Here is a 12,473-nt window from a genome sequence, read left to right as displayed (position 1 = left end):
ACCAAATTTGTTCAATTTACTCATTCAAAATTATTTACCTCTCCCAACAGAGGGACTAATCTCACCTTTTGGGTGCTCAGCCAACAGGCTTTGGGTGATGCAGACCTTCCCGATGACGTCGTCCCGGCTGGCACGAGAAAGGAAAACAAAAACAAAAAACCTAAGGTAAATGGGATATCCAAGAAACCAGAGAGTATAAGTCTGGGGCATTTCAGGTTTTATTGATCTGGACTAGAACTGAAATTGGACTGGAGGCAAGAGAGGGAGATTGTCTCACACTGAAACCCACAGTATCACCTGAAGACATTTGATGCAACAACCTTTCCTGGCAACCCATCTGAGAAACCCTCTCCCAATGCTACTCCTTTTCCTTTTAGCACTAGGAACAGACACCTTTCCCCAGAATGTTATTTCCAAATGGTAAAAGAACTTCTTGGCAGTGGAAGAGACTGCCTTGGGGTCAGGGTTCTTCTTCCCTGCACATAATTCCTAAGAGGATGAGTGTGGAGCCGGTCCTTGCCCTAGGCAGAGTGATGTGCCTGCTTCAGGCAGCGGATGCTGGGAGTGTCAACAGCCCACCCGCCATTCCCCTGAACCCCACAGATAAAGTGGGAGATCTTGTGATGTTCATGTTTCAATTGGCAACCAGGTCAGATTCTGTACAGGGGGGTGGGGATACCATCTTGTGTTACGGGGTGGGGGGCTACAATCTTGTCCTTCACCTCAGGTAGCAAAAGGTACATATCCAGGCCTGGCCAGCCGGCCCATCTATCAGGGATGCTGTACTGTCATCCGCTCAGTAATGTGGAACATTCTGCCAATACAGATTCAGCAGGCACCTTCTGTTTCGACTTTCAAATGCATACTGAAAGCTTTTCTATTCCATCAGGCTTATGCAGGCCATTAAGTACATCTTTCCACAATAGTTATTTTTAAGGTTTTGTTTTATAAGGTCTTTATTGCATGGTTTTATGTACAATTGATATAAACCGCTCTGATTATTATTATTTTAAATAAAGTACTGGGTAAATCATCAAACCATCAATTCTAGCACATGGGAGGCCACCTAAATTATATAATTTGGTATCTAAATGATTGGGATTAGTAATTGTATTATAATTTGGCATTGTTATAATGAGGCTATTATTTGATTGTTGTAATTGAAAACTAATACAGTGGTACCCCGCAAGACGAATGCCTCGCTAAACGAAAAACGCGCAAGACGAAAGGGTTTTCTGATTTTTTAGCCGCTTCGCAAGACAAATTTTCCTATGGGCCTTTCTCGCAAAACGAAATTTTTTTTGAGTTTTTCCCCACAGGCTCCCTCTAAACTTCAGCGGAGCAGGGCGGGCTGGGAGGGAATCCCTTGGACCCCCGCCGGACTTCCCGCAGCTCTTTTGAAGTCCGGTGGGGGGAGAAGGGCTTTTCTTCCCACCGCCAGCCTTCAGAACAGCCTTCTGAAGGCTGGCGGTGGGAAGAAAAGCCGTTCTCCCCCCGCCTGCCTACAGAAGAGGTTCGAGGAAAGAGGCGAAGGAGCGCTGCCCCTTCACCTCTGTCCCCGGAGCTTGCCGTTCTCCCCCGGCCTGCCTTCAGAAGAGGTCCGGGGACAGACTGTCCCCAGACCTGGTCTGAAGGCGGTCTCCATAGGAACGCATTAATTGATTTTCAATGCATTCCTATGGGAAACCGTGCTTCGCAAGACAAAAAACTCGCAAGAAGAAAAAACTCGTGGAACGAATTAATTTCGTCTTGCGGGGCACCACTGTAAAAAATATTATCTAAAAAAGATTATTATTTTAAATAAATAGTGATATATAAATATAATATTTTTTTTAGAAATGGCACCAGCCACACACAACAGGGAGGTGTCAGCAGACCCAAGCTTAGCTGTAGCACATTTATTCATTTATTTATTTACAGAAAAGAAAACTTAAGAAAGGTTTACCACTGAAGCTTTTAAGGTGCAAGGCACTATGTTTTCCAGATTTATCACTTCCACATATATTTATTTTGAACCTATTGAAATTTCTGCCGAAAGGGTAAATGCAAGTAAAATGAGGGGTATGTGTGGCATTTCAATGAGGATGGTGTTGCGAGGATGCGCCACAAAGCTTGTGTGCACTAGAAGCATGGAGTCCACAATAACTTGCTGCGTAGATGCAGCGCCGTTAAAAAGGAGAGCCAGGAGGAAGAGCCTCATCTCTGCAGGAAGTGATGTCATACCTGAGTGCATCTTCGTCCATGACATAGAATGACACGCAGTGGAAGGTGGGGGGGAGGTGGACTTCGTATTCTTCGCCCCAGAAAGGAAATAGTGTTTTCCACACAGTGGCTGTCCTGGTGGGAGGAAGGAAGAGTTAAAAAGGAGCAGGTGCTTAAAAGAAAAAGGGGTCAGCAACCTTTGTCAGCCATGGGCCGGTCCACAGTCCCTCAGACCATGTGGGGGGCCGGACTATATTTTGGTGGGGAAAATGAACGAATTCCTGTGCCCCACAAATAACCCAGAGATGCATTTTAAATAAAAGCACACATTCTACTCCTGTAAAAACACCAGGCAGGCCCCACAAATAACCCAGAGATGCATTTTAAGTAGAAGGACACATTCTACTCATGTAAAAACACGCTGATTCCTGGACCATCCACGGGCCGGATTGAAAAGGCAATTGGGCCGCGGGCCTTAGGTTGCCTACCCCTGTCATACACAATCTGAAATGCAAGGGGTAACTCATAATAATAATAATAATAATATAAATATAAATAAATAAATATAAATAAATATAAATAATAAATTTTATTTATATGCCGCCCTCCCCAGCCGAAGCCGGGCTCAGGGCGGCTAACAACAATAAAACAGTACAAAAGTACAACACAAACAACACTCTAAAATCATTCATTATAAAATTATGCTTGGATTAAGTCCAGATTCTGGCCCCTTTCCTCTGATTTGCAGGGCAAGGAGAGAGGGATAGAGAGAGAAAGAGGGATGGAGGGGGGGAAGTGAGTGTTCTAATGTTCACCACTTACCTGATAATGGCTTCATTGTCAATTTTCACAATGCAGTAAGGGTCACTGCTGCCTGTACTGGACAAAAGGAGGGAGGGAAATACAAATAAAGATTCTCCACGGCTGTAGCATGATACAAATTACCTCCAGAACACACTCACCACAAAACGGTGCCTAATGCACTGGTATTGTCTCCCGCATGGGTCTCTCCCAGGCTTACCTGGGAAACGCCAGAGATTCAGCCCTAAGACCTTTTCAAGATTCTAGTCCTCATGGGTCTGGAAAAGGTTTCATCTTGCTCAGTGTCATTCGCCCTGACTGGCAGTGGCTTGCCTGGGTCTCAGCCCTACCTGGATACGCAAAGGATCGAATAGGGGACATTCTGCCACTGAGTTACGGCCTCCTTCTACATTAGAGAGATTTCCAACAGCTCCACCACCACATCCTGCCTCACAACATTCTGCCAGGGGTGGGAAGCAGTTGTAGGCTTTAATCAGTGCAATTAGCCAACTAATGCTTTAATCCCATATCATTACACAGGCGCGCACACACAACGCTTCTGGTCATTTAGGAGGGACAACACTCTGGCATGAAGTTGTGGACTAAGGAGGTGCACAACAGACCTCTTTTTCCCTGTATCAAATTTGGTGGGAAAGAAATGTTCAAAGCTCTGTTTTCCTCCCAACGCAAAGTCCACCGCCCTCCAGATTTCTCTTCCCTATTATCCGGACATTCCCTATGCTCTTTTTTCCCCATTTGGATTTTCAAAGCATAAGACATCTCTGGATTTAGAGCAGAAAAAAACATGTGGGACAGCAGCAGATGGAGAACGACGATAGTTGGACAAATCTGACCCAGGGATCTTTCCCAGAGGGATTCAAATTTCTCTTTGAAAGGAGGAGTCTACACCACGATCAAGCAGAAGGAGATTTATTGTTGTCGACACAGTACTGTGGGCAAAGAACCCCCCAACTCATGCTGGAAAGAGGGGATTGCACATTCCAGTTCACATCACAGATAATTTATACCCTAAGACCGTTCGAATATCCCTACTACAATTCCTATTGATTAAGAAATTGCAGCTTACAGGCTTCCCGATCCACCCACATCATGTTTGCTCCTAAACATGTAAAACAGGTACCCCCAACAATAACATACATCCCATGTCCATTCAAATTGGCAGTTTTTACAATAGGGGTATGTTTTATAATATTCATGAAAAATCTGAGCAAGGGTACTAGTTCTTAAACTATCATCTGCTATATCTCCTTGTTATGTCAGGTCACCTCTAAATTCAAGGCTAACAATCTACTTCTAATACATTCTTTACTTAATTGTAACATTAGCTAGGAAAAGAGCCTCTTAGGGAGTCAAGCTTGTGAGTCCAACGTTTGCTTTGTCTCAGGATGCAAGACATTTACAACTCAGGTTGTAAAACATGCAGAAACAGTTTTGCAAAGCGGCCCTTCCTTGGAGCTCCTTTGAACCTCTTTGTTCGCAGAATCGGTCTGAAGGCAGGCATGGTCATCCTCACCATACCTTCCCTAAGAATAAAACTCATTTTCATTCATTTATTCCACAACGACACATGGACAAAGGAGAATTAAAGGAGTCGTGAGGCAATCTATGTTAAGCAGAGATATGGACAGGCCCAGAGTCCACTAAATCTAGCTTGTTCCCATCCTCCTCCTAGTTGTGTTTTACAGAGCCAACACCAAGAAAGATGAATCCAATGTCCGGTGCCAAGCCTTGGGCCAGATATAAATAAGGCAGGCAGGTGGGGGCATGCTTAGGGTGCTAGAGCAGACCTCCATTCACCCTTATGGACCAGCCTCCATTTTTATGCATCTCCCCCCCCCCCCGCAAGAAAAACTATGCAAGTTAATTTGAGAGCCCAGGACCTGGTCCATGGATATAGCCAGGATTTTTGCTAGGGCAGGCCATTTGTTGGGGGGGCAAACCTCAGTTTGCCACGTATTTTTATTGATTTTTATTTATTGGGGGGGAAGCTGCCCCCCCGGCTACGCTCATGACCTGGTCGCTCACCTGCCCAGTGGCTGCAAGGACACTTGGAACATTGCTTTCCATTACATAGCAGGTTGCAGCTAAATCCGAAAGGTTTACTGTGGATTTTCTAGGCTTAACGAAGGTTCTCTCTGTTGACTCATTTTCAACCTTAAATAAGTATCATCCCACGTTATTACTGTGATCAGGCTGCAGGAAATGAACTATAAGATGTCGACCCAAGTGAGCTTAATTAAAGTAGGATAATAGCTACCACAGCACTGGAAAGCTAGCATTTAAAAAATTATCGTGAAATAAATATTAAATTTGAAAGCATTAAAGCTTGTAAATCCATATGAACCTAACCAAACCTTGAGATCATCATCTGAGGCCCTCCTTCGTGTGCCTCCTCCATGAGAAGTCCTCATGGCAGCACACAAGAAAAGGTCTTTTCTGCAGTGGCTCCCCGTTTTTGGAATCCTCTCCCCGGGAAGGTTCACCTGGTGCCTTCATTATACACCTTTAGGTGCCAGGTGAAAATCACTATTGCTGTTTAAGCATAAAGATCCTATTTGTGGAGGGCAATAAATAAAACAACTGTTCGCATTGCACTGTGTGCATCTGATATGTTTTATTAGTGATCGTAAATATATTTTGCATATCTTCCTATATACATAAAAATGTAAGGCTGTCATCACGCAGCCCCTATTGGAAGATTTGTAGTGCCAGATCACAATACTGGATGTGAATGAAGAAATGGAGTTGGGAAGGTGAAAAGTGAGCTTACTGGTTGCATGGGGTGGGATCTGAAAGCTTTAGGGATTTAATGTGAGGCAGAATGGCAAGAGGGCTTGTGAGTGGAACTATCAGGGGAACAGCCTAGTATTTATACTATATATCAGCCCTTAGTATTTATACTATATATTAGGGTTGCCATATTTCAGAGAGTGAAAATCCAGACATAAAGTTTATTTCTGACCTGTTGTTTTTTTTGGACACCCCCCCCCCAATTTCCATTCCCGACATGGGTTGACATAAGTCCAGGTTTCCCCCGAATATTCTATACATTTCTTAAGACGCTAGTCAATACATATAGATTGTGGTTAGAGCTATGTGTCCTCAGTTTCACATGCCAGCAGTGGGAGCTCACTGGAGCCAGAAGAAACAGTAGTATGTACACAGCCTAAGTGCAACTCTGACCCTTCGAAACGTCTTGGCTTGAACATAAAAACCAGAAAGGAATCCTGGCTGTGAAAAAAAGACCACAGAGGCAAACAAGACACTTGGCTTCCAGGAAAAGGATTTTAAAACCTTGGGGCCTCATCCAGAACATATGCACAAAGGAAGAGTAAGGGAAAAGAAACCAACTGGATATAAAAAACAACAAACAACAAACTGAAGGCTGAATTAGCTTGTGCGTGTTTTCCTTTGGATGACAAGTACTAGGAAGGGCAGATAAGGTGCCACCTTTATTGTGGAACAGTGGCAATACCCAAGGCAGTAATTCTCAGATTGTTTTGATGGGCTGCTAAGAGATATTAAAACCCCCAAAGGCGCCTGCAAGCACTGTTTTGCGTGTAAAGGCTGAGGCAGCTTGCTTACTTATGTGGGACAGTACAGAAATGTGCATGAAATATGTATATGCTAACTACAGCTGTACACACACACCATATATTTAAACAACATTCCTCCCCCTTGTTGTTGTTGTTTAGTCATTTAGTCGTATCCGACTCTTCGTGACCCCATGGACCAGAGCACGCCAGGCACTTCTGTCTTCCACTGCCTCCCGCAGTTTGGTCAGACTCATGTTTGTAGCTTCGAGAACACCGTCCAACCATCTCGTCCTCTGTCGTCCCCTTCTCCTTGTGCCCTCTATCTTTCCCAACATCAGGGTCTTTTCCAGGGAGTCTTCTCTTCTCATGAGGTGGCCAAAGTACTGGAGCCTCAGCTTCACAATCTGTCCTTCAAGTGAGCACTCAGGGCTGATTTCCTTAAGAATGGAGAGGTTTGATCTTCTTGCAGTCCATGGGACTCTCAAGAGTCTCCTCCAGCACCATAATTCAAAAGCATATCCTCCCCCTACCTCCCCAAAAAGAATAATGGGAACTGTAGTTTGCCCCTCACAGAAGTATCGTTCCCAATACCCTTAACAACAGTTCTCTCTTTGGGTTCTTTGAGGGATGCACTGCAAAGACAGTGTGTCAATATAGCTATGCAAAGATGGAAGACTTCCATGGGCAGCCAGTGAAGGCTTTGTGTGAGACAAACTCTGGCTCTCGCTGACAGGGCTTAACTTGCCCCTGATCAAATTAACATAGCAGGTGTCTGGGTTTCTCACTAGCGCCGCTCTTCGGAAACACAACTAGCTGTTTAAAACCAGTGAGGAGCTTTGGGGCCCAGTGCAAAGATCAATACCTTTCCCACAATTCCCTGACTGGAAGTGGGCTAATCATTATAAAGAATTCTAAGGTCTCAAATATAGAATAAATGTTTATAAAATGTACAAGGCAAACACATGCATAAGTATATAAACCACGTGCCTGAAATAGTTCAGGAGAGCAATCCTGAAGCCATTTTGACTCTCCCAAATTGACTTAGGGGACTCAGTCCCTTGGGGAGTTAGGAAAAAATAGGGGGGTTGGCTTTTGCTGCCCATCACAAAGCACAGAGCTTCCTCTGCAACGGACAGGCCACCCTACTGAATTATTGGGTACAACTGAACCTTGCCATTATTCCAGATGCTAAGAGTCAGACGCAGATGTTCTTACCATCCATGCTGTGAACTAGGACCTGCAAGACCGGGGTTCACAAGCCCCCACACTCAGCCACGAAACTCGCTAGGTGACCTTGGGCCTGTCACAGTCTCTCAGCCTAAACTACCTCGCAGGGTTGTTGGAATGACAAAACAGAGAGGGAGGAGAACCACAAATGCCTCCATGGAGGAAAGGTGCAATATAAATGTAAATAACAATACCTCCTTCAACAATACCACTAAACGCACTCAGCTTTTCTTTTTCAAATGCTCCTCACAGGGCTTGGGTTCCCAGACCTCTGTCTTTCTCCATCTTTGGATACATTCCAGTTGAAAGGTTTTCCAACAAGAGATTTCAGAGAATGCCGAAGTGTCAATAAAGAGGCCTTTTCCAAAGCTTATGGAGTGAGTAACCAAACCATGTATTTATAGAACTGAGAGAATGGATGTTTGTGGACCTGTGACCTAACCTCCTTCCAGTCGCTTCACTGACTGCCCCCTTGGGCCCGTCCTGCTCAATCTGCCACCGTCTCAACTGAAGGTCAAATGAGCCTCTTGCTCATATAGTGTTTCTCACTATCAGATTTCTAAAACAAGAGGGAGATGCCCAAAGTCTCAAGCCTACTTGGATATTCTCTACCACAGGGTCTCCCATATCGGGTGCCCTCTGCACGTGCATCAAGTCATCCTGCAATCACATTGCAGGCAGCAAGGCTGACTAGCTGCAAAGTACCAGTGGGTGTGCAGTCCTTTCGTGTACACATTTTATGAAGTTATTGTGGATTAAGGATGGGAAGATCTGTTCATTTCAGTTTTCTCATTTTCTCATTTCCCCAGACTTTAATTCGATTCTCCACATTTCTGCAGCCAACTTGCAGATTTTCTTTCTAAGAATCCTGATGAAAATTCTTCAGCATTTTCAGGAAAATTTCTCCTAACAAACACCACCCGTATTTTTCGGCATATAAGACGACTGGGCGTATAAGACGACCCCCCCCCCCAACTTTTCCAGTTTGGGATATACTCGCCGTATAAGACTACCCCTCTTCCAACGCACACCAAATAAAAAATTAAAAAACCAGTCTCCAGTCTGGCTCAGAAATCTGCTCCACTTCCCAGTACCCAGGGGCTTCTGGGGCCAATTTTCAAGTGTATTTCTGCTTCATCTAGAGAGCTTGGTGTCCTCTGATTTAATTCGCTGTCATTTTATCCTTTGGTGGGGAGTTGCTGCCGAAGCTGCTGCTGTAGCTGGCCTATAAGACAACCCCCAACTTTTGAGAAGATTTTCCTGGGTTAAAAAGTAGTCCTATATGCCAGAAAATACAGTACTTTGAATAATCATGCTTTCCCTCAAAGAATTATGGGAGCTGTGGTTCGTTAACAGTGCATAGTTCTTAGGAGACTCCTGTTCCCTTCACAGAGCTACAATTCCCTGGAACTAATCTGGGAAGGCCTTGAAGTCCTGCATTCAGCACCAGGCCTGAAATTCCTCGCCCATGGCTTACTGGCAAAATGTGAGCTTCTGCTCCTTCTTCCTTGCAGACATCTTTTTCAGAGCTATGGCAGGCTCCTGCAGGAGATCGAGCACATCAGTGGCTGAGATCTTAACATGTGCACTGTTAACAAGAGTACATACTGTAAAGGCTTTGAGCGCAGAACCAGAGAGTAAGTCAATAAGAAAGGTGTCATCAAATTAGAGACTTTGGGATTGCCTCTCCCGAGTTATTCGCTTGGCCATCTGCTGGGCACTTGCTAGATATGGGAAAGGTTCATTAAGTGGCTGAGGCCAGCGGGACTTCATTTCCTCTGCAAGGCAAGCAAACAGCCTCCATGGGAACAGGTTCCATCAGGGCCATTTCTGCAGCTAAGGCACAACAGAACATATGGCCACGAGGAAGGCCTTGGCAGGAGCCTGGACAGCCACAAATCTATGGTTCTGTTAAAAGAAAAGTGTCAGTTTGCTGAGAGAGAGAGAGAGAGAGAGAGAGAGAGAGAGAGTTGCCTATTTCAGGCTCCTCCACTTGGCTTCTAGAAGTTTCTCCCAGTGTAGAGGAGGTCATCTTGTCTTGTCACTTCCTTCCTGCCACCCAAAGAAAGATGCTTTAAGTTGATCAGAAGATGAGCAGGCATCCTGATGCAGCTGCTGACAGATCTAATGCAATCTTCAGTAGCATTCACAAAAAAAGGGCAGGGTCCAGATCGTGGCGAGTAGTAATACAGTGGTACCTCGGGTTAAAGACGCTTCAGGTTACAGACTCCGCTAACCCAGAAATAGTACCTCGGGTTAAGAACTTTGCTTCAGAATGAGAACAGAAATCGTGCAGCGCCGGCGCAGCGGCAGCAGGAGGCCCCATTAGCTAAAGTGGTGCTTCAGGTTAAGAACAATTTCAAGTTAAGAACAGACCTCCAGAACGAATTAAGTTCTTAACCCGAGGTTTATACACCACTTGACTGCAAAAGAATGTGGTCTTCGTGTCTCAAGGATGCCGCATGCAAAGTGCACGGGTCGCCCTCTTCCTTGCACCCTGCCACCTCTAGATAGGAGTCAGATGGGCAGGTGAGCCCAGGGGGCACAACATTTGATCGTAAGTTCAGTTTGGGTGATCGGTAGCCTTGAATCTAGCCCTCATGCTGGGTGTTGTTTGCTTTTTGTTTCCTTGCAACGTGCATTTAGGCAGAGCATATGACATCGGGGAGACCCCACCTGGCCGAGCTAGAGCCTGAGGTGGTGCCATAAATGGATTCCTTCCTCTACTCTTCATTAATCAGCGCAGCTTGAGGCACTGTATAGCAGGAGACCAAATAATGGAATGCACACCTGAATTATCCTATTTTCAGCTCCCTGCCTTGGCCTTAGTTAATCATTTGCAAGCTAAAGGCCGAAAAATAAACAGCCATTTAATATGAAAAAAGGGTGCCCTGTGAGATGGGAAAAATAGAGATATCTCAGGAGCTGGATTTACAGCTGCTGAGTTCTGCATTTAACCATTTGGCTGCTGGCTGTTATTGCCAAGTCAGTGGGATAAACAGCTCCACCGGTATAAGCATGAGACTTTTAATATCAGGGTCGTGGGTTCGAAACCCACATTGGACAAAGAGAGGGTTGTAGTGGGTTGGACTAGATGAGCCTTAGGGTCCCTTCCAACTCTAAAATTCTATGATTCTATGAAATTTTAAGAACATGGTGGGGAGAGGGCTGCAAAAGTCAGAAGGATTGTTCACAGTGCCTGAATGCCACTTAAAAACACTTAGTAAAGCTCCCATTGGCTCTGTGGGTGGCAGAATGAAAACTCCTTCAGTGTTTTAGAGTGAATACATCCTAATTAACACACTTTGGCATGTAGTTCCTTCTAATGCAATGCAGTTTCAGATGTTATTTTCACCAATATATTGATTTTTATGCCCATTCCCCCCCCCAATATGTGGGTTTTGTAAACGTTCTTTTGTTCAGCGACTGCATTACAAAATTTGGATGTGTGCCAATTTTGATGGATGGCTGTATTTTGGTTCTCATGTTGCTTTGGAAAGTGCAAATTTGATATATGTAACTTTAAATGTGAAGTGAATCGATTTTCTTCCTCATTCCTACTCAGGAGTGAGACTGAAGGCCAAACCTGCATATAATTATTTAAAAAGGTTTGCATTTAACGGTCTCCTTTGCATTTTTGTGTTACCATTTTTTTATGTAGGGTTCAAACATCCTGTATCCTGATGAAGTTTGATCCCATTATAGAAATGAAGCGTGTTTTTGTTTTTTTAAGCCTAAGGGTGAGTGTCAGAATAAAGATTTAGCCACAATAAGATACGTATTCTCCTCAGGTACTATTTTAAACTTCCTGCCCCCACCTACTATCTGGTCATAATTCTGGCCACCAGTGAAGACTTGATGTCAAAACACATCTGCCCTTTGTACTATTTGAGTTTGCTCACATTTATGTTTTGATAGGCCCTTGTTTTAAATCTTATTTCTGTTGTATGCATTCTTTTACCATAAAATACACACACACAAAAACTATTTTTGGCTGAGGCTTTTAACCGGTCTGCTCCTGGCTCAAGATTTTCCTCCAATGGACCACAAAGAAGATTGGCCTCGACCCAAGAACATTCTCTCACAGAGCACTTCCATACACAGAGAAAGTGAGGACTCAGAAAGCTTTGTGAGAAAACTTACTACAGGCATTCCATCTCCCCACCAACCAAACTGTCCCCCTGTTACTCAGTACCAACCCTAATCTTTGCCAGTTTCATCAAGTCAACTGAGGAAGGACCTACTTGCTTAAATATGGAAGAAACCATAGGAACACAACAGTTCCATCCCCATCTTAGCAGAAAATCTTGAAACTCCCAATTTTCGTTTTGAAAGATATCCAAGTTTCTAGTCTTCATGTGTGGCTGCAATCTCCAAATACCCCCCATGGTAAGTTCTACTGCATTCAAAGGCGTTTTCCTTCCAAATAAACATAATTAAGGGTTTAATGGTATGGATGCTTTGATTATACAACCCAACAATTTGACCTTCGAAGAACTTTGCTTAAGGCAGATGTCCTTCTTAAAGATTTCTGAGCGTGGTGCCGTACAGAGAATGAGGGTATCTTACAAAACACTTGAAGAAAATTGAGTCGGGGAAGGAATGTGATGACGGTCTTAAATACTACTAGAAAGAGATCAAAAAAGGAAAGCAGCTATGAGCCTTCAGAGGGAAAGAAGCTTGCAA

General features: G+C 44.3%; 1 protein-coding gene across 3 annotated transcripts in view; it reads right to left on the bottom strand.

Moving 5' to 3' along the window:
• Positions 1 to 12,473, bottom strand: part of LOC128402499 (ras GTPase-activating protein 4-like) — a 50,086-nt gene that overhangs the window by 26,539 nt on the left and 11,074 nt on the right. The window contains exons 1-4 of one of the 3 annotated variants that reach the window (XM_053366675.1): positions 7,982 to 8,690; positions 3,025 to 3,081; positions 2,224 to 2,337; positions 66 to 127 (exon numbers count right to left, since the gene is read on the bottom strand). In XM_053366675.1, the coding sequence (XP_053222650.1) occupies positions 66 to 127; positions 2,224 to 2,243 (82 nt within the window). In that variant the 5' untranslated portion in view covers positions 2,244 to 2,337; positions 3,025 to 3,081; positions 7,982 to 8,690. Of the gene's footprint in view, positions 1 to 65; positions 128 to 2,223; positions 2,338 to 3,024; positions 3,082 to 7,981; positions 8,691 to 12,473 lie in introns of those variants that run through there. The other 2 variants (XM_053366673.1, XM_053366674.1) reach the window with 2 other exon arrangements.

The sequence above is a fragment of the Podarcis raffonei genome, chromosome 15 (genome assembly GCF_027172205.1).
Source record: "Podarcis raffonei isolate rPodRaf1 chromosome 15, rPodRaf1.pri, whole genome shotgun sequence".
Classification (NCBI taxonomy): domain Eukaryota; kingdom Metazoa; phylum Chordata; class Lepidosauria; order Squamata; family Lacertidae; genus Podarcis; species Podarcis raffonei.
Note: the sequence above shows the minus strand (reverse complement) of the source record. Positions and strands in the feature narration are given on the sequence as shown.